Source organism: Eptatretus burgeri, chromosome 5, assembly GCF_056783735.1.
Source record: "Eptatretus burgeri isolate ZD-2024b chromosome 5, Ebu_testis_v1, whole genome shotgun sequence".
NCBI lineage: Eukaryota > Metazoa > Chordata > Myxini > Myxiniformes > Myxinidae > Eptatretus > Eptatretus burgeri.
The window spans coordinates 30099056-30124985 of record NC_140965.1 but is presented as its reverse complement, the minus strand read 5'-3'; the positions used below and the strand labels follow the sequence as shown (position 1 = coordinate 30124985).

Sequence of the window (25930 nt, the reverse complement as noted above, 5' to 3'; positions counted from 1 at the left end):
GCCAAGTTCCAAAATTTATATCCTAATCTTGTAAGGAGGCACTGCATCAGCAGCACAGCCATGCTTCCGTATTGATGCAACCGGCTGACAGAATTCGTAATTCAGTCTATCAAACATGCATGATGTTGAATGTAATTTCAAGGAACAATGTACCATTTTCACTTGTACACCACCTCTTCCTTCCCATGTTCCCAAAAGCCAACGCAGGAAGAGGAGGGTGCTGACATGCAGCAAGACTCGCACTTGAACAACTCACCCACTGAAGTCAACAGTCCCTTGTCACAGACTAATTTTCACACTAATTATTTACCTACCGTATCTGATACCCATGACGACTTCATACTCGAGCTATCCTCAAGTGCGTGATGGATCGGCGAGCAGCACTGCCTTCGGAAGGTTAGAGCATCGTGCATGGAATCGAACCTGCAACTGTGCGCAACATCAGTGCATCTACCAAGTGCTGTACCTGTAATTTTACAAGAATACAATCATCGAGGGGGGGGGACACATATTGCTAAATTCACATCACATCTCTCCCAATTTGTTATCAACGTTTTAGCTTCTTGGGAAGTGACCAACACATTCGTCTCTTTGTAGCTCGAGCCGTTGGACATCTGGAGTAAACATGAGTATAGTTCACAAGATAATTTATCGAAAGGGTTCATGGTTTGCTCTAAACATTTCACACCTTCCAGGTGAAGGGTACGACAATGCGGAGCACCAAGCATGCGTGACTGACTGGCTAAGACCGGCCCCAGACACTTGCGAGGCCACCCCACAACCTTTGCAACTCCTGTTGTGTTGTCGTGACGTCGTACACCAATTCTTAATTTTATCCTTGATGGATGTTTATTTGTTTGTTTATTTATTTATTTATTTGACTTGTGCTCTATTAGAACGTGGGGAGCTAGATGTGAATTGGCTTACGGTGATGTGCAATGTAATGGACCCGATGAGGGAGGGATTGCTCCCCCACTCCCCCAGACTCATGGGGTGCAATAATATAAAGGAATAATGTGGAACAAGCACCTTTATCTTGTATCGATCGATGTCATTTTCAAAGCTTGTCGTCGTCTGGTTACCTGTACTCGCGAAAATGTTATTGATTGTCTCATGAATGCAATTGAGACACGTTTAAATGTTGCCAGACAATACAGCTTGTACATATATGCCATCGACGTGCACACGTCTGCAATATCGTCAATCGGAGAGTTGCAGACGTCCAGCGAGCTGAAAAGTTTTGTCTGTCTGCGGAATAATGCCGCTTGAAGTATTTCGCCATAGTACGTGCGAGCTTGCTGTGTTCGAGGAACTCAATAAAGGTGTCTGAGTCCCTCCATGCTCGGAGAGCCAACTCGTTCGTGTGTGCGCGTGATGTCCCTCTACCGCAAGTTCCACATGTTTTCGCACAGTCCCTTGCACTTCCATCCTGGTTATGACCAAAGCTTCCCAAGCAAAGGTAATTGGTGTTTGGAATTGCACTTGTCCATTGGTCGTGCGGAGCAATACAAGCGTCGCAGCTTCCACGAGCAGAGCCACACACTGAACCGCGCGGGCATCACGCTCTGCTCCACGGGGGATGGATGGTCCATGCGACTTCAGGAGCGACACACTCAGGAGCAATCGATATACGGTGCTTGCTTTGCTCCCCAACTGCCCCTCATGCTCGAGACATCCTGGTTGCAGTGGTCAGGGGGAAACTTTTTCTCATCGTCAGCACGAATAAATGCAAGGTGAGAAAAATGGGAAAATATATTCATTAAAGATGATACGCTCGGTTACCGTCGCTTAAAACGGCAATCCATTTGGCACCGAGGGGCGTTGCGCGACTTGGGCGGGGACAGATTCTGGTGTGACGTCAGGTTCGAGCTAAGTCCGTCGGGAGGAGGCGACGGGGGTCGAGGGCGAGAGGTCGGCAGCGAGAGAGCTGGAGACTTGATCCGCGAGCAACAGCACAAGCAGCAGCGACAAGCAATTGGTAAGATCTTGTTTGCCTCTGCACTGGCACATCCTGGTCATTGCCCTCAGTGGAGTGTCACTGCCCATGGGATGAGCACAGAGAGATGCAAGGGTCACGGGTCTGCATCGGGGGGGGGGGGGTCTTTCGAGTTTATTTGTCCGGAGTGGCCTCGTCACCTGCTCATCACGGACGTGTAGATGCGTCCTTGGAATGGGAACCTTCACGATATTGTCTTCGCTTGTTTTGAATGGTTGTTTAATACCTTTTCGAGTGATTGCATTTAGGACACATTTTGATTACCAGGTGGATTGTGATAGCATTTCATGTGTGTGGAGTTATGTTGCCGGTGTATCGTGCCGTAGACCTATCTGCTGCATGACCTCGAGTGAGGGTAGGCTATAAATTATAGGCCATTTGGAGATGACGAAAACGCAACCAGAATCTAGATCCTTGGTTTTTCCATCAAAAGCGAGTCAAAAACGTTCCAACAAGAGAGACATCTTAAAACGATTTGTCTGCTTTGTGACTCTAAAGGTGCTTGTTGCGTGCTGGCCATGTAAGGCGAATGGCTGAGCCAAAGTGATGAATGATTTAAATTTAGCCGGCTATTTCGGATCTCCAGACGCCTGGACGACTCGACTCGGCAGACACCTACAGGCGAAAGGGCTACACGGGTGGAAGGAGGACGTCATGGACCCACCATTTCTGATAATCTGTTCCACGGCTGTTCGGCCACTTTGCGAGGCCACTTATTCCAGTCCCTCCAGCAGTTGGTTGGTGGCAAATAATTCATCATCTCATATAGTATTGATTAAACCCACCCGATGAACACTCCTCTTGTCCCCTCTCCAAACACCCCACCACCAGCCCCTCCCAAGAGTAGCTTAGCCATATGTCTGTCGGTGCGCTTTATCATTTATCATTCTGTTATGGGTAGGACAATGCTGTGGGACACTTTTGGAGAATCCTGTGCTTTTGCTTTTCTGTTTGAGCACAAAAGAATGGCTTTCTGTGAACGACGCATCTGGAGGGTGAAGAACTTGAACATCGCATTTGCACAACAAAGCGAGGGGGTCGTGGAGAGATTTCCAACAACCATGAGTACAGCGAGGGTGGGGTGCAGTCAGGGGTCACCATTCAGGTCCTTTGTGGCCTGCTTCAGGCTGTGTCATGGAAAACCTGGAAATAGCAATGATGCCAACCTGATTTAAGAAGTACACCAAAATCTGCCTCATTGCGTCAACCAATATTATGTGGCCACAAAATGGAGGTTATTTAATATTAGGTATAACAAAATGTGTCTGATATTTTAGCCACGATGGGTGGGTGGGTGCCAGTCGAAGCCTGTGGCCAATATGCAGGTTTTCCGTATAATATATCATCGTGTTGAATGTACACACCGCATTACCATAATCGAGGCTTGCGTTGCCACTCGCTGAAGCATCTGAAAAGCCACACTTGAAGGAAGGAAGTTGCAAGAAAGAAGCCACGCATGAACGAAGGTCTCCAGTCTTGTTCCAGCAATGGTTTTCCTCGCACACAAGGATGCACTTTTACATACCTGGTTACCATGACAGTATTCACAAAAGGTGATTGTGACGATTTCAACGATGCACTGTGTTGTAGCATTGATTGCTATTTTGGCCGAGCATGCTGTATTTTAGATTTCTCAATCATATCAAATTGGTTTCATGAGTTACTTTTGCAAACATGTTGGTGAAGATAAATGTTAGTCGGGTATCGCCATAGCAAATACACATTAACAAAAAAAAGTTTGTCTCATTTGTGGCGATACGTGGTGTCAGCAGTGCCTTTTTTTGTCAAAGGAAAGAGAAGGTGAAGGGTAGTTCAGCATGGTTACTTTGCAAGACTCACAAGAAGCTTGTTACGCAAGTCTCATGTCAGAATGTAACACGCCACGATGCTCCCATCTTACCGTCTCCATCGAGTTTCAGTTTGGGCCCACTGGTGATGTCATCATATATATTCAAATATATGCAGAAATGTGATTCCTGAAAAAAAGTATCGGATTTACCCCACATAATGTGTAACCATACTATTCAAATATAAAAGTCTTAAATGTGATTGCACGGTGTCGCTTCAAAAATCGAGATGCAAGGACGACGTGATTCTCCTTCTTGTGTGTGGCAGCTTGGTTGCCGGGTAGCTATCATTTTGTGGGGGCGCGACTATGCCGTTGATGCTGTGTCCCTCCACCAGTACACTGGTACTCATTTCTCCGACCTCGGAAGGATGACAGGCTGAGTCAACCCCACCTGGTGTTAATTCAGCAGCCAACATGGCTCGAACTCATGACCCTGAGATCCCACGCCAGCGACGATGTGATGGAACTGCATCACTTGCAGTTTGACTGCAAAACACTTAACGATTCACAATAGCACTTTAAAAAAAATATAACTTTTAAAGACATTTTCTGATACCCTCTGCCAATACTTTTGTGTGCTTTAAAAAAAATGTGTTCGGTGTCACCATCTGGCACTTGACGTCCCATTTTATGAACCGTCAAACACATTCTGTTCATTTTGTGTAACAATAGGTGCATTTGCATCACGCCTTTCATGAGCAAATGGAATGGCCAATAGTCACTCCGCTCCGTGCTGTCGCCGCAGGCCACCATGAGCTACACAGCCACACTGCCTGGTTCACCTCCCTGGGGCTTCAGGCTTCAGGGAGGAAAAGACTTCAATACACCACTCACTATCTCTCGGGTAAGAGTGTTTGCATTACCAGGAAAGTGCCATACGAGTTGTAATGTATTGTAATAATATGAAATGAGGTTTATATTCTGAATATACAGTGGATGTGACATCATTATCTAATTGGATGAATTACTGGATATTGTGTGATGCCTTATGTATTCTCCTGTGATGTGACATTTATTTATTCTTTTTTCCAAATTTTCTGTCGAACAAAGTCAACATCTGTGTACTGTCCATCCAAAATGATTTTTTTTTTGTTTTACCATGCCTGTTTCATAAAACGCACTTTAATACATGTAATTCAGTTTCCTCCTGCGGCACGTGAACACTACATTATTTATTAAATTAACAGAATAGTAGTTGTGTGATTGGTTTTAGTATTTACTGCCTCCACTAATGGCCACTATATTTATTTCTGGTTCTGTTCCATTTCTCACAAGTCTCTTGCTGGGGGATATGTTTTTGAAGACTATTGTGGTCGCACATATGCAGCAGGTGGCTGCGGGTGAGTTCTTGCAGGGTTGTGGCAATGCTACTTATGCAGTGCCCCCTGTAGGTTAGATTGGGAATTAGTAATTTTGGCCATGGTGCTGGTGATAACCATCTTCTTTCTTTTTCTTTTTCTTTTTCTTCTTCTTCCGTATGGCAGTTTGACTGCCGGGTTGTTGTCATTTCGTTGCGGCGCGGCTGTGCCGCTGATGCTATGCCCCGATATGAGTACACTGGTACTCATTTCACCGACCTCGGAAGGATGACAGGCTGAGTCAACCCCACCTGGTGTTAATTCAGCAACGAACATGGTTCGAACTCAGGACCCTAAGATCCCAAGCCAGCCACCCTTATAGCCAACACCAGGCTGATAACTCACCAACTCTTCGCAATGGACACCGTGGGATATTTAACATCCTCCAACTAATGCTTGCAGATGGAACACCCGGTTTAACGTCCATCCGAGGGACAGCACAGACATAAACAAATAGCCCTGTCAACGAAACACCAGGATGCCAGTTTACAGCTGCAATGAGATTCAAACCCAGGCTCAACAGCTCGGAGGTGAGTTTGCATTTTTGAAGACTATGGGAAGGTAAGATAAGAAAATAAATAAAACAGGAATTATTCAAATGAATAAATGGTCAACTGCAATTAGCAAATGCAATGCCATCAAGCAATTCCGCACTTTCTAATATAATAGATGTTGAAATTACAAATTTCAGAGTCGATGACTGCAATTTAATGACTTGGATCGGTAAATAGATTATTTGCTTAAAATGTAATCATTGCAAGGACCTTTTTTTTTTTTACTGAAGATCGACGCTAATATTCTTGATGTGAATCCATTGCTAATTTTGACACTTTTGTGACTCAAGATGGTCCCCTCTACAAATGGCGGTCGTGACATCAATGTGCAGTACAAGTATATATGATGTCAGCCTGATTGCACTGATGCAATGCCATCATGGCCTTTTTTTCTTAAACATATTCACACTTTTGGAATCAAATGTCTTCAAGAAGAAAATAATATGAAGATTCAGGATTGCTTCAACAGCTACGTGCACCTCACAACCGTCCTCTATCAGAAAACCGAGATGTCGACTCGGGGCGGTTATTTCAAATGACAGAGAAAAATGATCGGTGATGGGAGAGGTTAGTTGAGTGAAATTGTAAGTGATGTTTTTTTATTAAACATTTCGCAATTCACTGTATGATATACTAATGACTTACACTATTTCTATGATAACTTTCACAATGGAGGAGTAAAAAGACCGTTGAACCTCCACCATATATTGTGAACACAAGTTCGGTAAGTTGGTGGCATCATAACTTTTTAATCGATTGCTACTTCAGATATGGAGCAGAAAATCTGCAAGAAAATTATGAGATCAACTTGAGAAAGGTGTTAGATAAATAACTACCATCATCATCATCATCATCATCATCATCAATTGTCCATGTTGTTCCAGGTGGTGGCTCAGCCTCTAGTACAGCGGCAGTGAAGGCAATTTTTAACTTTGCCATTCCATCCTTGTCAAAAGATTATGGGGTGTCTTGTTCAGAGTTTTCCCATTCCTGTGAAAGGTGGTGTTTGTTCAATGAAAAATAGGTGCTTATGCCGAGCACTGCAACATCTGAGTTATGCTGTGCAATCTGATTGGCGAGAATAGTCCAATGGGTGGATGGTTTGTCATGACAGCTTGTAAAGTAGCATGTGGTTAGCAACAAAGCTGGAAGTGGTCCTTTCAGTTTTCCCATGATTGAGGGATCAGTTTGATATATCCCAGGACAGTTTTGAAAAAAAAAAAATGTCCACACCTCATCCCAACATCAATACTCACTGCTCACCTCTGTTCCTCCTTTCTCATCCATGCACCTAACTTCCTCATTCTATTTAATCTCATCCCTCCAGGCCTTCAAAATGGTTGTTCAGCACCACCTCAGGCCATCCCCTATCCATACTCATGATATTTTATGCCTTCCTAAACCCTCCCAAACGCCTTTTCCCCTGTGTCCTCCTCCGCTTCCCTTAGATTTTTTTTTCCTTTGCAGGGTCAAGGCTCGTGGAAGAGCTAGTACACTGAATGGATGAGGATGCAACAGAACAGCCTGCAAAGCATTTCAAAGAACAGCTTGCATTATTTAATTTTTCACCTTTCCCATTCTTCCTCCAAATGTCCCTCCGTTGTGTCCCTCTACCCTGCTGTGGGTCGGTTTCCCCCCAGTTCCATTTTTATGTTCTACTTGTTCTGTTATGTTCTGGTACGTTCTGCGTTCTAGCTCTTTCTCGAGCAACGACTTTGCAAACAAATAAAAGGTTTATTAACCACTTTTTTTCAAAAATGTAAAAGGTGTAAACAATCCTTTACAACTTGTCTAGTAATTTCATTTTCAACCTCCAGCTATAACAGCTGGCATTGTCCTGCATCCAAGTATGATGGCTGTTACAGAGAGCTGCGAGTGTTAGCAGATAGGTCAGCTGAATGAAAGTCTCATCTGACCCCTACTGCTGCAGAAAGCAGTTTTAATTGTATTTTTCGCGATTGGTGATTGAACCTTGGAGAGACATCTCAGAGGAAAATGCACTAACCTGTAGGTTACCTTGTTGCTATAGACCCAGCACACCCACCACCGATAAAATAGCTTGAAGATTTGCGCATTGGTTATGAGAGCCATGCCATCATGTAAAGGTGATTGATGAAGTTAAAAAGAGGCACAAGACTTAGATGAGGGTGATTACTAAAGATAGCAGCTCGTGGTGAGGAACGAGTTTATAAATTACTAGTTGTAATAGTGGGGGCAGATAACAGCAGTTTTTGAGAGGAATCGTGCAAATGATGATACAAGCATCAAATTTAGCACATTTGTTCTCCAGGGGATTCGAATCAAATCTGCCTGATTGGCCATTTGAAAATCCAAATTTTGAAGAATTTGAAAAAAAAAAAAAAACTTCAAAAAAGTCAAGATCACGAATCAATGTTGGATGCTGGCTGAGATCAGTGAATGTTTCAGAAACATCATCAAAGACGTTCCAAGTCTGCCATGCAGTTTTCTTCCCTTTACCGTGGAAGGCAGACACGACGTCACATCCAGTGAACGTATGGAAGTATGGGATCCCTCGAGCTTTCTCAGGCCCTATTGCAGAAACTACCTCATGGACTGGAATCCATCGCTCCTTGGCTCATTGGCCAAAGGCAATCCACATGTTCTCAAGACCTAGTTCCTGTAAAGGCCCGGTCACACCTTGACGTTTTAGCCAGCGATGGCAACGTATTAAAATGTATGTAAAACGCTGGCTTACGTTGAACTTTTGATGTTTTTTTTTAAGATTCGGACGTATTCATAGCGACTTGGTCTTATGTATAACGCATTGGTAACGGACACAGAACGTTTCGTTGTATTATAGATAACTTATACCAACGAATGCTGAACCTGTTGTCGGCCTACACAACCGATGCCCAACGATAGTCTAACTTCGGCATAGCGCGTTGCACGCATCGCCGACGATGTCGTGACGTAGCCTATTAAAAGGCTGACACACAACGATTCGAATCATAACTGCCGTAGAAATGGAAGTGTCAACATCGCGGTCACACCTTGGCGATCTTGCCAGCGTATGCCGACCTAAGAAAAATGTGTCTAAAACGTTGGGGCACGTCAAATACGGTATGAGTAAGTTTGGTATACGTGAGTAGAACGCTAAAGTACGCTATCATACGTCGTAGTAAGTAGAGTACGTCAAAAATTTTTAAACATGTTCAAAATTTTACGACGTACTCGGCGTATGACACACGTTCCGCATGCGATGGGGATAAGTTTTACACACGATATGTGGACGCTTACACACGTCCACAAAGGCTACTTATAAGCTACTCATAAGTCGAAACACGTCGCGGTAATGTCTTTTTTACGCGAAACTTATTTCTAACTTATGTTTGACGTGCTTTGAACCAATTCTTTACGTAGTCCCAACACACATCGACGTATGTAGACGTATTCCAATGACGTCTTCCGGTCGACAAAAAAAATAAATGAACGTGTTTCTAGCTTACAACTGCCATATAAAGACGTGTTCCCAGCGGTTTTGGGAATTGGTATATAAAAATGGTGTTCATAAAAGGGGAACCCAACAGTGTTTTCGAGTCCTTTTTGAGTCAATGTCCATGTCAGCAGTAACAGTATCAGTATTCGTATTAGTATTAGTATTAGTTTGTTCATGTTGGCAGTAGTAGGTGAGTGTGAGGGGGAGGGTGTGGGTTATGATGGATCGTCCTTACGTTTAACGATTTAACGATTTAAATGATAAACTCAACGATTTAAATGGCTGCATCTCCACTATTGAAAGTAGACGCTTGCGCTGAACAATTGGATTTTTTTTACACTCAACGACTTTTAAACGGTACCACTCTGCTATTTTCATTGTTTACAATGAACGATTTAAATTGCTGTCACTCGCCTTTGTTTTTTGACGCTGGGGTTTGGAAATTTTAATCGTTTCTATTGAACGTGCTAAATCGCTCAAACCCCACTATTGAAAGTAGACGCTTGCGCTCAACAATTGGATTTTTTTTACACTCACCGACTTTTAAACGGAACCACTAAGCTAGTTTCATTGTTTACAATGAACGATTTAAATTGCTGTCACTCGCCTTTGTTTTTTGACGCTGGGGTTTGGAAATTTGAAGTGTTTCTTCTGAACGTGTTAAAACGCTCAAACTCGACTATTTTAAATAGACGCTGCCGATGGACAATTGGAATCATAGCCAAGCTAGACATCAAAGTGTGAACATCCTCGTCATGCCGAAGAAAAGTTTGAAGAATGCTGCAAATAAGTGTCCTGGCCGTGGCCGTGGACGCTGACGCAAGGACGATCCATTATACCGACGTCTTTCAGCCTATGAGTAACTTAAAAGTAACGTCTGTCGATGTGTGGCAAACATCGCGTAACATGCCAACAACACGTTAATCATAGGTTAGAAATAAGTTTCGGGTACGCTAAACATTACCTCGGCGTGTCTCAACTTATGATTAACTTACAAGTAGCATGTGTTGACGTCTGTCAACGATCGCAGACCGTGCATACAACTTGTGGCCAGCGTAGCGGAACGTGTGAGTAATACGCCAGCATACGTCGTGAAATTTCAAGCATGAAAAAATTTGAGGACAACCAAAAAGTACAACGTTTAAAGCCAGCGTACATCGACGTATGGCAGTGTTTTTCAGCGTGCTCTCAATGTTATCAAAACTTACCCATAACGTATTCAACGTGTGCCAGCGTTTTAGAAAAAAAATTCAAAAATCGGCATACGTTGGCTAAAACGTCAAGGTGTGACCGGGCCTTAAGGATGGCAGTACAGATATTGCTATGACTAGTACGTCCGTGTCATTAACCTCAATTATAATGGACTTGCGACCATCCGTCGTTGCATCCCTGGTGTGTACAAATATTTGAGCGTCAGCTTCTTCATGACAACATGGAGACACAGCATCCAGTGACTTCCTTGTGTTGCTCATGGCATCTTCTCCTTTTGTGACAATGACTGTGCTTGTCGTCTGTGCTTCACACATCTTTTCCCCAAGGAAGTGAAACAGCTCAGTTTTGTTGTCATCTCGAAGAAAGCTTCTCCAGTTACTTGGGGTCTTACTGGTTCCTGTCACTCTTCTTCTGATTCCTTGCCCCCTTTTCGACCTTGCCTCGGACTTCAGACTTGACTTCTTGTACACATCAAACACTACGTCCACCCTCTCGTACCGAGCACCATAGGATTCCACCTTTGGGATGATGTCTTCTTTAGCATAGTCATCAAATATCTTTGAAGTGCGTGGAGGTAGGGCATTGATAAGTGCTGAGACATCAATGATGACTGCATCTCCCCTTGGTTCTCTGTTTGGGATGTTCACTTGCGCTTCAAGAATTTCAGCCAGCTGTGACTTCGAATTTTTTTGAAGTTTTTATTTATTTATTTATTTATTTTCAAAATTTGGATTTTCAAATGGCCAATCGGGCAGATTTGATCAGAAAGCCCTGCAGAAGAGAAATGCCAAATTTGATGCTTGTGTCATAATTTGCACGATTTTTCTACTATCTACTACACTATAAGAACCGACATTGGAATGAACCAGAGATTTCCAAAGGCAAATAATGATAAATTGACTTTAAAAGTTTGTTTTCAAATAAATAACATTCCATCCTTGATTCACGAACACTATTGTTGCTTTATTCCAAGATGAGACAATATGCCCCCCTCCTCCCCCATCTCATACCCACCTGACCTTCACCTGCCACAATGGGACCATCTACATGTTATTTATCCAAAATGATTGAATTTTCCATTCCTTCCCTTTCCTTCCTCTCTCCTTACTGCTATTCCTTCCATCTTTGCTTTCCTTTTTTTCTGTAAGAAACATCCTTTCCACTCCGTTGAACATGAATGCTAATTACTTTTCATGATACATTTCCATGCACTGCACATGGTTAAAGCCATACAATCGAGTTGTAATATTATTAGAACACGCAGTCATCTTCGATAACCGTACTCTTTCCACTGCGTTTCGAGTTTGATGACAAATTAGATTTTTCTGCCCATTGCTCATCTTGAAATCCCAAGCAAAGATTTATTTTATTTCTATCATCCACAGCAGCAATGAGTCTGCCTACTTCTTAAAACTTTTCCTTCTGTTAAACACAGTTCATTTAACTTCATGCTGATGTGACTCCCACACTTTTCGATAAGCAACAAAAAGTTACGAAGTTCTGAACACTACTTGTAGTCATCGACTCGAGCACTGCAACAGTGCACTCACTACACCATGATGTGATCCTCGACCGTCCTGACACTAATCCACCATACTTGCACATGACTGTTGACCCACTCCTAGTACTCCTGAGTGTGTCAGCAGTTTTTCACATTATAATCAGGAATAATGCACATGAAGCTTGACCAATCGATGAATTACTCCCATATTGTTCAATGTACCATCCAGTGCCTGTGTGCCATTGTTCACTGCAAGTTTTCCAGCTGGCTGAGTGCTTGCTTCATGAGAACACAGAAACAGATCTACTTGCAAACAACACAACAGCCTGAAGTTCATTTTTATATCCTCAAAGTTTGTGTAGTCAGGTAGGGTTATTCATTCGTTAATTTATTTAAATTGATGTAAAAAGGCACCGATTTCAGCTTTGTAGGCAGAATTGTTTATGGGTTCCATAGATTGTTACCTGGTGGAGAGGATTGAGTAGAAGTTCTCACTTACACTTGCATTACGAGGATGCCAGGATTGCATGCGACCGTCAACAGCATGTTGCCACCTTGCCATTTTGTTGTAACAACAGCAGTCATCAGGGGTTGTAACTGTGCTTTCAACATGGAGTTACACATTTTAACATGGGATGGTCTGTTATCCTTCACCCATCGAGTGGCATCCAGATTTTAGACATGCTACAGCATAAATACGAGATGAACAAAAAAAAATCTTCTTTGGAAGTGGACACCATTATATTTATAAATTGTAGCAAGTTTTTAATTTCATCCCCAGAGTTCGAAGAACAGTCCCATCTCGTATCGATGAATCATTTAGTTTTCTTAAATGTTGACCCTCACTGCAACTGTGCAACATGTCTTATATTCAATTCATATCTCGTCCTTGCAGTTGTTCTCAGCTGCACTTGTTTGCTTATGGACAATAAACATCCCAACGTATGTTGAATATGAGAAGGCCATTGTGGGCTGATACTTGTCCAATGTGCAGAACAAAGAAATAGTCTCGCTGGTGAAGGTTAGTGTCTATCTTCATCGATGGACAGTTAGAACGATTGATGAAATCTGGTATGCTTACCCTCATGGGAAGCAATGGGAAGTTGGTATTTTCAGATTTTAACCCTTCATTGCAGAGAAAGAGCAACCAAGGGTTAATGGGTGACAAACTGATGGTAAACTTTCCATTAAGGGAATGTTGGAAATGAAAACATTCACAGAAATAACATTCAATCCTTGACAACAGAAATTCAATGCAACTCCACTCAATTATAGATAAATTACAAACTGCTGAGATATTTTTGTGCTCTTACATACACTGGAATGTTTGTATGATCTATATTTGAGCTTTGTAATGTCTTCTGCCTTTGGGATTAGCCATGTTTGTTGTCTAAGTCCAACGACACCTGTTGCAATCTGTTCAAGCCATCTAAATTTAACTGTGCCAAAATGACAACTTGTCAACCAATATGTTTGCCTGGCATTGGGGTGTTATTTTGTGATGACACCACCTTGCGTTTTCTGTGTAGGAACTATTTATCTGGATTGTACTTTCTGAACAACTGGCGACACCGCAGGTTGCAGATTGGTGTCACTTTACCATCTGTGAGTGTGACACATGTCCGACAGGATGGTGCAGAGGTAGCACACTATTAACTTTGAGCTGTCTAGTATGGGTATGATTCTCGACCGGGCTACAAACTGTCAGATTGGTGCTATTCAGGCCCAGCATCGCATCACAGCATGTGCTATCCCTCGGATGGACGATAAGCTTGGCGTCCAGACTGCTAATATTAGTTTGTGAACGGTAAACGTCTCGCAGTGTCTTTCATAAAGAGTCTGCGAGTTATCGTTGGCACTCTGAACAAATTACAAATTTCTGCTCTGAGTACTATTGGGAAGGCAATGGCAATTCCCATGGCAAAATATGATGATGATTATCATGCATTCGTTTGGTGTTATGGTCTATGTCAGGAGTCATCGACTGACTTGTGTTAATTCCTCCTGACTTTTTGCTTCACATTTGTTTACTATATTAGCCAACACCCACACCCTCCGGGCAAAGATAAATGGCCGCTTAGTGTCCGGGGAGTCAAAGAAACGTAAAAGTGTCAAGGATAGCACCACATGCCAGGTGTTGGCTTAATGGCTAGAGTGGTGGGCTTGGGATCCTAGGGTCTTGAGTTCAAATCCTGCTTTGCTGTTGAATTAATACCAGGTGGGGTTGACCCGGCCTGTCATCCTTTTGAGGTGGGCAAAAATGAGTACCAGCTTGCTGGTATCCTGCCTTAGAGTGGCGACGTGTCCAGGATTGTGTCCAATAGCCTTGGAGACTTCTTAGGCAGCAGCAACGCTCTGCACAGGGTATGGTCCCAATGGATGGATGGATAGCACCACCATCATGATGGTAATCACCAGGATGAGTCATGATGAGAGGACAGCATGTGATGAAGACTCCACACCGTAATCACCAATATTGTAATGACTGCTATGCGAGGTGAGGGAACACGAGGTGAGGAAAGCGTGTGATTTGTCGCACCACCAAGATGCACCATTTTTTTGCTGACGTGGATAGACATGATAACAATGGACATGAATTACGATGCTGGTAAAAATTGTCACACCCAACCAATCGATGAGTGAAGGGAAAAACAGTCACACCCAATTGGTCAGTGCCACGACCAATCAACGAGTGAATATTGCTGACATAGCTGCAGCCACACGACCTCGATTTTTTACTTATCAAAAGTAGATACCTTAAAACTGTTTATAATTCATTAAAATGTAATATAAATTATTGTTTTTCAAGATAATCACTACACTATAAATGTGTCTCAGTTATCACTTTACTGGTATTAATTTTTCTAAAGGCTTCGAAAAACATTGATAAAAAGTGGAGTTATTACCCATCCCAACTTTCAATCTTTTCTACCCCCGTCAACCTTCCCTCACTCAACCCTCTCGTTTGAATGTTATGTGCTTCTTTCTCTCTTTGCTCTTTGTCTTTCTCTATCTCCCCCCCCCCCAACTCGTCGGCCACCCTCTCTCCTCTTTTGTTGTTGGCTCATTCACTTGCTTGTTTCTCCACTGTCACTACGTTTCCCCTTTTGCCTTCTGTCATCTCACTCTTCCATGAGCTTACATTCCGTATACCAAAACAAACAATGAGAAAAACCCCAAAGGACCTGATTTTGCCCTCGTGACACTTGTATTTGTCAGTACTTCATCTTAAATTTATTTATAATGACCAAATTTATAAAGTAAGATTATATATTATTGGAATGAAGATATGCAAAATTTTTATCTCTCTCATGCTTTGCCTTAAAGCGTTCGTAGGTAACTATATTTATACCATTTCCAAATTATTGGAAGGGATGAAACCAGCGCTGTGGCAAAGTATGCCTGGTGTTGGCTTAATGGCTAGAGTGGTGGGCTTGGGATCCCAGGATCCTGAGTTCAAATCCCACTTAGCTGTTGAATTCATACCAGGTGGGGTTGACTCAGTCTATCATCCTTCTGCGGTCGGCCACATAAGTACCAGCTTGCTGGTATCCTGCGTTGGAGTGGTGATCCATGCAGGACTGTGCCCAATAGCCAAGGAGACTGCTTCGGCAGCACCAATGCTCTGGACAGAGTACGGTCCCAATGGATGGATGGATGGATGGATGGATGGATGAATGTGGCAAATTGCAATGCAGACAAATCTTCACGAAACTTCAGCTTTTATTATACGCGAGGAAAAGTACCCGTCCTCAGTGACATGAAAAGCAAGCAAAAGTATTTTGTCCTTCAACCCTGCTTTGGTGTTTCTCCCCAGCCCCCCAGTCCCATTTTTTTCTACTGTTCTTTTTGTTCTGTTGTGTCCTGATCCATTCAGTAAACTAGCTCTTCCATGAGCCTTCATCTTGTATACAAAAAAGTATCCGTGCCCAGCGATGGCAAAGTTCAAGTCAATACTTCATGGACATTAAAAAGGTTAATTGTGTTCAGTCAGAGCCAAAATTCTGAGCTCCAGCTACTTGTACTACCCACCATGAAATAGTGCTGCAATGTAGGGCAGCGGAGGTTCAATTTGCCTGAAAAGAGGACAAAATATCCTGCTTACAAAATAAAATTTGGCATCAACATCATTCTTGCTTGTTCTCCCATCATTTCCAAAGATCATGTTGACCTTTTCAAACGCAGCACGGAAAGCGGCCGACGTAAACGGGAGACAGACGAATGCATGGACAGACACCACGGTTTGCATTACATAATAGATCATGTTCTCAAGTTATTTCGCTGACAGCATGTAGAAGGATTTACGGGGAGGGGAGATGAGGAGTATCAGGGAAAGGATTGAATCAGGAGGAAAGAGGGGAAACAAGAAGAATGGGAAGAGAAAAGGAGATGTGGGAGGCGGTGAGGAGAGAGAAAGGTAAATTTATTTTCTGTAAAGTGTCAATTGCCCCAAAATGAAGTTGAATATGAATATTGAAGCATCAGCAATAATTACCAAGTCGGACATGCCTCAAGTCAGATGCTTTTATGCACAAAGTGGTCTTCATCCGATGATATATACCAGAGTGGTCACAGATGAAGACCATTCAGTGGTTAACCTGAGCCTTGCACTACCGGACAATTTCGATAGTTGGTGGTGTCTTTTCACAAGAATAAATTGTTCAAAATATTTGTAAGTTATTTTTGAGGTAAGATAAGGTACAAATCCCGAATTGCTGTTGCGTAAAGTGACCCTGACTTTCTACTCCATAGACAATGTCAAAAGCTTACTGCATCCAACTTTCCAAAAGCATCGTGCATCGTAATGTGTTCCACTTGTAATGTCGAGATACCTTTTCCTTCTCGGGTCTGTTTAGTATTTAAGGAATCTATTTCGGCACAGCTGATCGGTTAACAAGAGGAGGGAATGTAACTGTAAACCCCAGATGATTCACACACTGCATTTATCACTACTGATTTTTTTTTTTTTGGCCTCTGTTCTTTCCCAACGGGAGAGGAAACTGTTGTAAGCAGCTGCTTGATCCTCATGGCTCGCGATAATTTAGCTTGGCTCTGCAAATTCACAATGACACATCATTGCATGACTACTTTGTGTGTGTGTGTGTGTGTGTGTGTGTGTGTGTGTGTGTGTGTGTGTGTGTGTGTGTGTGTGTGTGTGTGTGTGTGTGTGTGTGTGTGTGTGTGTGTGTGTGTGCAACATCAAGCATTCTTGTCTAAGTGAGAATTAACAGTGTAACTATTTTGCGAAGTCAATGAAGGGGAGCATTATCATGGCACGAAAATCACTTATGAGTTACTTTAATTTAGCAACTTGGTCTAAATAGCAGAGTGACCCACCCACAAAATTGGACGATGTCCTCCTTGATGCGATCCTTCTACTGCCTTCCTACTCTTCCACAGTCATTCGCCATTCCCCATTCAGCTCGTTCACCCATCTCACCAAAGTTTTCTCCTACATCTTCTGCCCATAACTGCACAACCTCAATCTGCATCCTGCACTTTCTTGCAAATGTATCATGCATTCACTTCTGCCCTGATTATTTGCTCATTTAAAAAGACAGAACTGCACAGACACTGCTCTCAAATATCTGAAGTATTTAATCGAGACCACCCCTGACATTAAAACCAACATACCCGGTGAAAGAGGAATTGTGGTCTTCTGCATGCGAACCCGTGGAGGTATTCACCTTCCCGCGAAGGATCCACTTTAATCCACTGTGTACTGGTCGGTGGATATTCAGCTTTTCTTATTATGCATACCTGTGGAGGTGTTCATCCCAGCCGAAATCCCTCAACCGTCAATGGGACTTCTATGTTGGTCATATTGCATTCCTGTTACTTTTATTTATTTCTGTTTTTATGCATACAATGTCAAGGATCGTATCAGAGCTAACACACAAAACATATAACAAGGGGAGCAGGAGACAGGGATGGGAGAGGGAAGCACAAAACAGAGGGAAATAGACACACGAGGAGATCTGTGGAAGGGAGAGGGATGGGGTGGGGTACACGGGGTAAACAAGATGGACACGACAGGGACTTTCAGGCAGGAAAGCAGGGAATATGAAGGAGGTGGGTTTGGGGTGGATTAATGGGGGCATAAAAGATCATGGTTTTAGATGGGGGAAGATAAGAGGTGGAGGTGAACAGCTATTTTGAAGACCTGGAAGGAAGAATGGGATTGAAGAGAGTGTGGGAGTTTGTTCCAAAGGTGGGAAAAAAGAGGAATGAAAGAGTGAAAGTGAGCAGTGATTCTTGATTTTGGTAGTTTCACCAGAAGGAGGTTGCTGGCAGACCTTGAGCGCTCTGCGGATATATGGGCGGGACAGATAGAAGACAAAGCTGGGGGGGGGTGGGTGAGGAGGCGAGGCCAGAGTGGAGACAGTAGAAGACAGAAAGACCACCGACCTGCCTGCGGTGAGAGAGTGAGAGACCGAAAGACTCAGCCTGATCGCAGAAGATACAAGTTATCTTCAATGTCTTGGTTTCCACAGCATGAAGCTGAGAAAGGTGAGAGGTTGGAACACCAGCCCAGAGGGGAGAGCAGTACTCCATCAGGCTGTGGATGAAAGCTTTATACATTGTCAGGAGCACAGGTGTGCCAAGGAAGGACTTTGCACGACAGAGGATGCCCAATCGGCGACTCACTTTGGAGGTGCTTTGGAGATGTGGCTTTCCCATTCCAGGAGAGATAATGGTCAATAGTGAGGCCCAAAAGTTTGAATGAAAGGACTTCTTCAATAGGATTGTTGAGAAAGTAGACTGGTGGGGGGTTCCAGACATTCCAGAAGTCTTCCAGAAAGATATGTTCCACATTTTGGACCAGCTTGTGATTTTATCCAAATCTGCAGAGAGTGAAGAGGCTGCTGCTTGCCGATCTGAGGCATGACAGATGGTGCGGCAAAATGGCGAAGGGTGGAGTCATCAACAATGAGATAAAGAGAATTTTCCAGAGTCAGAGAGATCATTGATGAAAACGAGAAAAAGAACAGGGCCCAGAACACTGCCTCGAGGAACTCCAGCCTGGACAGGAAGAGGAGGATGAGGGAACTCCATTTAGGGCCACACATTGACTGTGGTCGGAGAGGAAGTCTGCGAGCCAAGAGTGGAGATTGCCTTGGATACCAGAGGAAGAGAGTTTGGTGAGCAGGGCGAGGTGCCAGACCGTATCAAAAGCATGCAATATGTCCAGGGAAATGGCCCTGGTCTCGTGTCTGGCTTTGAGGACCTCCATCCATTTTGGGGAAAGTAGGAGCAGCAAGTCCAGGGTAGAGTGACCTGGTCTGAATCCAAATCGATGGCCAGAAATCAGCCTTGGTGACGATTCCAAAGTTACTCATTATATTTTCTCATTGGTGCCATTCTGGGTGATTTTTGCGCCATTTCCAGAAGGCATTCGGCATGTTGACCGATGCATACACATGGAGCTGAGTTGTCCCTCCAACCGCTCCTGTCATTCAACCACCTCATCCTTTTCAGCTTGGACCCCACCCATTTATAACCTGCTGAGGATTTTCGTGTGAACTGCTTGAGTAAACTGAATTGCCATGTCAAGTCATGAGTTATCTTATAGCTGCACGCAGGATGCAATGTTAATAATTATTTAATTTGAGGATTCTTTGGAATGTCATTAATTGTTACATATAATTAAAATTATTGTGCTTTACGTAGGCATTAGGGATTAATAAAGATTTCTTATCCTTTACCCTTCTGTCTCTTGTTGTATGTTGGCTTCATCCTCAAAGCAACACTTTGGGCACATCAGTGTTTGTTTGTTTTTTTTTTTTGTTTTTTTTTTACCAGTGTACACTCGCTGCGATGCCCTGAGGGGTTGGCAAATAACAACACACACACACACACACACACACACACACACACACACACACACACACACACACACACACACACACCTATCTATATTTTACTAAAACTCTGATCTTGTATTTATGTATGTATGTATGTATGTATGTTCCCGAAGTACAGCCAAGACAGTACAGGAGAGTGCAAAAATTTTCAGCCCACCTTACTCACCATTTTCCTGCGGTGTGCAGTATCAAGTTTCGTTCAAATCGGGCAACGAAAAATTATTAAAAAATCAATTCCCGATTCAGTCAAGTGCTCTTCGGGAGTATTTGATCAATGCAAACAACCTCAGCGGTATAGTTCTCTGGAGCTATCTTTTTGTTGTTGTTTTAATGATTTTTTCATCAACCACTGTTACAACGGAAACCCAACGGGTTCACGGGTCGTCTAGTATAGTATAAAGCTCGTCAAAAATGACGAATTGGAATTATTTTATTTGAAATATTCAGACAGGAAGATATGATGTTTTGCAGCAAGAAAAAGTGTTATTTTAAAACACTACATGTACAAATGTTACCCTATTTTCTTTATCTTCAGGGACCTTTCATTTTGAGGTTACAGCTTCATGAGCATGCCAAAGCCTGAAGCCTCGGCCTTGCGTCAGGTGTGCTTATATCTTCTTTATTTATTCGATATTGCACTTATGTAAATGAACACTTGTTTAACTCTGCACACGTTACACATCACGTGCAGTGAATTTCACCCCATGCATGGTGTTAGCTTAATGGTCAGGTTGGTGGGCTTATGATCTTAGGATCCTGAGTTCAAATCCCCCTTGGCTGTTGAATTAATAACAGGTGGGGTTGACTTTGCCTGTCATCCTTCTGAGGTTTGCAAAATGAGTGCCAGCTTGCTGGTATGCTGTGTTGGAGTGGTGACCCGTCCAGGATTGTGCCCAGTAGTCTAGGAGACTGCTTCGGCAGCACCAACTCTCTGCACAGAGTATGCTCCTGATGGATGGATGGAATTTCACCTCCCTGCGCCTTGTATTTATTATTTTTTTAAACTCTTCTGTACACCGCCCTTGAGGCTCCGTTGCTCGTCACCATCCACATTTCCAAAAGAAGAGACAAAATTACTCTTCAATGGAAAATGTTTTTCGAGTTTTTTTATCCTGAAAAAATAAAATAGACCATAAAAGATTGGCCTTTAAACCCCTTCTTTAATCATCCTTTTGAAGGGGTACAGACATCACACAAACAAATACAGAAGCACACATTGTGTTTTATATGGTGTGTGTGTGTGTGTGTGTGTGTGTGTGTGTGTGTGTGTGTGTGTGTGTGTGTGTGTGTATTGTTATGGTTGTGTAAATTCGCATTACACCATAAAGGGCCCTCAGGTGAGATATCTCCATAGGTACATGTGCAGTTAGCCCAAACCGGTTGTATGGAGGGAATTTATGTGATCCATCCGGGTTGCGATGCTTTGAGTTTGCCATTTTTCTGTTCTATCTGTTATTTCAAACAAGCAACATCTCAACAACCACGCCATCCCCACCACAGCGCCAATCACACTACAACGACGCCACCTCCACCACCCACGCTACCACATCATTGCTTCTACAACCATTCGCAAACACCACCACCTTCGCCTTTACCTTCACAACTTCATCCCACATCATCGCTTCTATGGCCATTCCCAAACACCACCAGTCAACACCAAACGTCGTGTTCCCAGAGCCGTTCGGCCATGGAGGCCGAACGCGTCAATCCACGGATCAGGAATGCTTCACGCCCACTTCTCCTCCGTCCAATGGGCAAGCACGAGGCGGCTTGGCCCTGCCTCCAGGCGCATGTAGGTGAATCCCGTCCATGTCCGTCGATGTAAATTTTAGGATCAGAGGAGGTTCACGCCCATTTTTGCCTGACCAATGACTGACCGGGGGGGGGGCGGTGTGGCCCCGCCTCCAATCGCGTTCTGATCCGGGAATTTGCATATCGGCGCCTCCTGAGAGCTATAAAGGGACGAGCGCAAGGCGACTCGCGAGGAGAGTATGGAACTGGTGGAGCTAAGAAGAGTGTGGAATGAGGAGAGTGTGGAACTGGTGGAGCTAAGCATGAGTTGGAGCATTGAGCGTTGAGCGTTGGAGAGCGTCGTTGAGAGTTGAGCCGGAAGAGGTGGAGTGCGCGCCGTGGAGCTGCAGGCGGCGGGTTGGGGCAAGGAAGCTCGGGTCCGAGGCAAGGACGGCGGTCGCAACGAGGTTGCGGTGTGGGGGATCGCTCGTCTCGTAGCGGGACCCAAGCCAGCCAGCCACTCCCCCCCCCAGGGCATCAACAATTTCCCATTCCCCCACACTGAGATAGTGCAAAGGGGGGCCCCGTTCCTCCCCCACCCCAAACGTGGTGCCAACGAGCACGCCAGGGGCACGGAGTCGGGGCACAGCGGCGCGGACATTTTGTGGCTTGCCCGCCAACGTGTCACGAGGACGCCGGTAAGACCTCCCCGGTCTTGCGGACCTGGCCGCTCCTCTAGGTCCCATGCACATTTGGCCTATGGGACTGTCTGCCTCCTTGTCTGTGAGGGTGGCTTCCTTCTTTTGCTTTTGTGTAAATGTGTGTTGGCACCGTCTGTGAAGTAAAACTGTGTAAGTGTTGCGTGTGTACGCGTAAGGTCGGTGTCAACTGTTTTCTTCTTGCCTTTGCTTTTTGTGTCTCGCTGTATATACGTGCTTTCCGTGTGTCGCGTAACAAAATGCTTGCTTGTTGAACTATGCCCGTTTCGCTTCGTCTTTTCTCCATTTGAATCTCCATCTTGCATCATGTAAGGGGTTCGTAGTGGGTGCAACATCCCGGTAATTAATCTGAACCGTCAAAGTCGATGATAACACCACTCGGTTATCACTGTAGCACGGAACGGACCGCTTAAGCAGTTCATGTCCGGAGTCGACCTGTGGCGAGGTACGATCGTCCGGTTTACCATCCGCGTGGGTACTTAGGTAGGTCGAGTTTGGCGAACAACCCTATCCTACGTGGGTGGCCGATTGGCACGATTGTGGTGAGGTCGAAAGGCCCACCCGTGACTAGCTCTGGGCGTTGGTCCGAGAGGGTCACGACAGAATTGTCCGTCCGGTGGGCGACGTGCCGCGATTCGAGTTACGTGGCCGTTCGCACGCCGGCGGGCGCGAATTCACAAATATATATATATAAGAAGAAAGAAGAAGAAGATATATATATATATATATATATATATATATATATATGTATATATATATATATATATATATATATATATATATATATATATATATATATATGTATGTATATATATATATATGTATATATATATATATATATATATATATATATATATATATATATATATATATATATATGTATGTATATATATATATATGTATATATATATATATATATATATATATATATATATATATATATATATATATATATATATATCTTCTTCTTCTTTCGGCTGCTCCCGTTAGGGGTCGCCACAGCGGATCATCCATATGATCCGCATAGTGATTTGGCACATGTTTTACGCCGGATGCCCTTCCTGACGCAACCCTCGTCACCTCTTGCGACACAGGGATCTGGTACACCTATTTTAACTGGGGTATACACCGGCCCAGTACACACTGGTACTCATTTTGCCGACCTCAGAGGGATGACAGGCTGAGTCAACCCCCTGGTGTATTAATTCAGTGGCCCAATGGGGCTTGAACTCAGGACCTTTTGGATCCCAAGCCGCTGCCCTAAACACTGCGCCAACACCAGGATATATATATATATATATATATATATATATATATATATATATATATATATATATATATATATATATATATATATATATATATATATATATATATACTGTATATTGTAGCCTGGTGTTGGCACAGTGGTGAGGGCAGCGGCTTGGGATCCAAAAGGTCCTGAGTTCAAGCCCCGTTAGGCCACTGAATTAATACACCAGGGGGTTGACTCAGCCTGTCATCCTTCCAAGGTCGGCGAAATGAGTACCAGTATACTGGGCCGGTGTATACCCCGGTTAAAATAGGTGTACCATATCCCTGTGTCGTAAGAGGCGACCAGGGTTGTGTCAGGAAGGGCATCCGGCATAAAACATATGCCAAATCACTCTGCGGATCATATGGATGATCCGCTGTGGTGACCCTGAACGGGAGAAGCCGAAAGAAGAAGAAGAAGAAGAAGATGATATTTATATATATATATATATATATATATATATATATATATATATATATATATATATATATATATATATATATTCATTGGGTGTGTATATCTGAACTAAATATTTGAGATTTTAAAATAAATCATTTCAAGAAAATAAAAAAGATAGCTCCAGCGAACTATACCGCTGCGGTTGTTTGCATTGATCAAATAATCCTGAAGAGTACTTGACTGAATCGGGAATTGATTTTTTCACTAATTTTTTTTGTTGCCTGATTTGAATGAAACTTGATACTGCACACCGCAGGTGAATGGTGAGTAAGGTGGGCTGAAATTTTTTGTGCTATCCGTTTTGTACCGTTTTGGCTGTATTTCGGGAACATGCATACATACATCCAAGATGAGAGTTTTAGTAATATACGAGAAGACCCATGAACCCATTGGGTTCCCGTTGTCACAGCGGTTGATAAAAAAATCATTTTAACAAAAAAAGAAAAAGATAGCTCCAGCGAATTATACCGCTGAGGTTGTTTGCATTGATCAAATTCTCCCGAAGAGTACTTGACTGAATCGGGAATTGATTTTTTTTTAATGTTTTTCGTTGCCCGATTTGAATGAAACTTGATACTGCACACCACAGGAGAATGGTGAATAAGGTGGCCCTAAAATTTTTGCGCTATCGTGTACTGTTTTTGCTGTATTTCGGGAACATACATACATACATACAAGATGAGTTTTCATTATATAATATATATATATATATATATATATATATATATATATATATATATATATATATATATATAAATATTGTCATGATTGTGGGGGTAAATGGAATGATTTGATCAGGAAATTTAGCATTGTGTAGGGTTGCTTGGTCCGTGAATGAGTGGAAGCATCTCGATGGACCTTAGTGAGGGAATCTATGAGCTTAAGTGTTACATGTCACCACACGAGGGGTGGTGGGTTGTTAATTGTCCGAGGGACAATTAAAAAAATAAGTTTCCCAGTACGTGATTGCCCCCTGTGATTTTCCCTTTGTTTTTTTTATGTTGCAAGGCAGGCAGTAATACTGGGAAACGCGTCCCCGAAACGACAACAAAAAGGAGAAGCCCCGCCTTTCTGGGTTTGGGAGTGAGCAGGCCACGCCACGGAGGCAGAGGATATAGAGCACAGAAGGAGAGGGGAGAAATGGAAGGCGCAGGAGAGGCTGGCGCATTGCACAGGGGAATTGTGGAAGGCTCCAGTCTGCTTGGGCAGAACACACACATGAGGTCTGTGTGAGGACCACACGAGGCAGGTGGCACCTTTGGAAGAGAAAATCTGGCAAGTTATTGAGCCGGTGTGTGAAAAGCTGCTTGTGGATTGCCTGGCTCATGTGTTCCCTGCTACAAGTGAAGTGCCATTTTTGCCTGTGTGTGCACGTGTTGGTGGAAGCGCCTCCATTCCGCGTTTGATGGGGGTCAGCTCTGACCCAAGCTGAGTACCAGTTTACTTAAAGGGGGGGGGTTGTTTTCTTAAAGAACCAGTTTCTTCAAGAACCAGTTTACCAGAGTACCAGTTTACTTAAAGGGGGGGGGGGTTCTTTTCATTTTGTCACCCTTTGTCTGTCTTTGTGTTCATGTGTGAGGCCTCGACCATTGGAGTTATTTGTTTATTATTGCTATTATTTCCTTTCACATTATTGTCCTTGTAAATACTTGTGTGTGTTCATTGAATTTATTCTTTTGAGGAAACGATTCGTGTAATTGTTGTGGGTTCATGGATATCCGTTCCGATCCATTCCTGTGTATCCGTTCCATTCTCCATAATCCTCCTTCCGTCCGCCATTCCCAGTACCCCTTCGCCGTCCGCTATTGCCCCCTGCCATACCCTTTGAGCACCTGTTAGAATCTTCATCGATCAACGTGTCCACCTCCTAGAAATAAGGAACTGCTCGGCCACCCAGGGGCTGTCAGTGTTAACCGCCTGGCAATGACAAATTTG

General features: G+C 43.5%; 2 protein-coding genes and 1 long non-coding RNA gene across 3 annotated transcripts in view; 2 read left to right on the top strand and 1 right to left on the bottom strand.

Moving 5' to 3' along the window:
• LOC147026145 (melanopsin-like) overlaps positions 1 to 1031 on the top strand; it is a 117969-nt gene extending 116938 nt beyond the window's left edge. The window contains exon 11 of the mRNA XM_085881265.1: positions 199 to 1031. Coding sequence (XP_085737391.1) covers positions 199 to 366 — 168 coding nt within the window. The 3' untranslated portion in view covers positions 367 to 1031. The remainder of the gene's footprint in view (positions 1 to 198) is intronic.
• The window catches only part of LOC147026144 (uncharacterized), a 42300-nt gene extending 41136 nt beyond the window's left edge, over positions 1 to 1164 (bottom strand). The window contains exons 1-2 of the long non-coding RNA XR_015058133.1: positions 1030 to 1164; positions 315 to 429 (exon numbers count right to left, since the gene is read on the bottom strand). This is a non-coding gene — a long non-coding RNA (uncharacterized LOC147026144). The remainder of the gene's footprint in view (positions 1 to 314; positions 430 to 1029) is intronic.
• A 672-nt stretch (positions 1165 to 1836) lies between these two features.
• The window catches only part of LOC147026143 (LIM domain-binding protein 3-like), an 81011-nt gene continuing 56917 nt past the window's right edge, over positions 1837 to 25930 (top strand). Inside the window, exons 1-2 of the mRNA XM_085881269.1 lie at positions 1837 to 1978; positions 4591 to 4689. Of these exons, the coding sequence (XP_085737395.1) occupies positions 4597 to 4689 (93 nt within the window). The 5' untranslated portion in view covers positions 1837 to 1978; positions 4591 to 4596. The remainder of the gene's footprint in view (positions 1979 to 4590; positions 4690 to 25930) is intronic.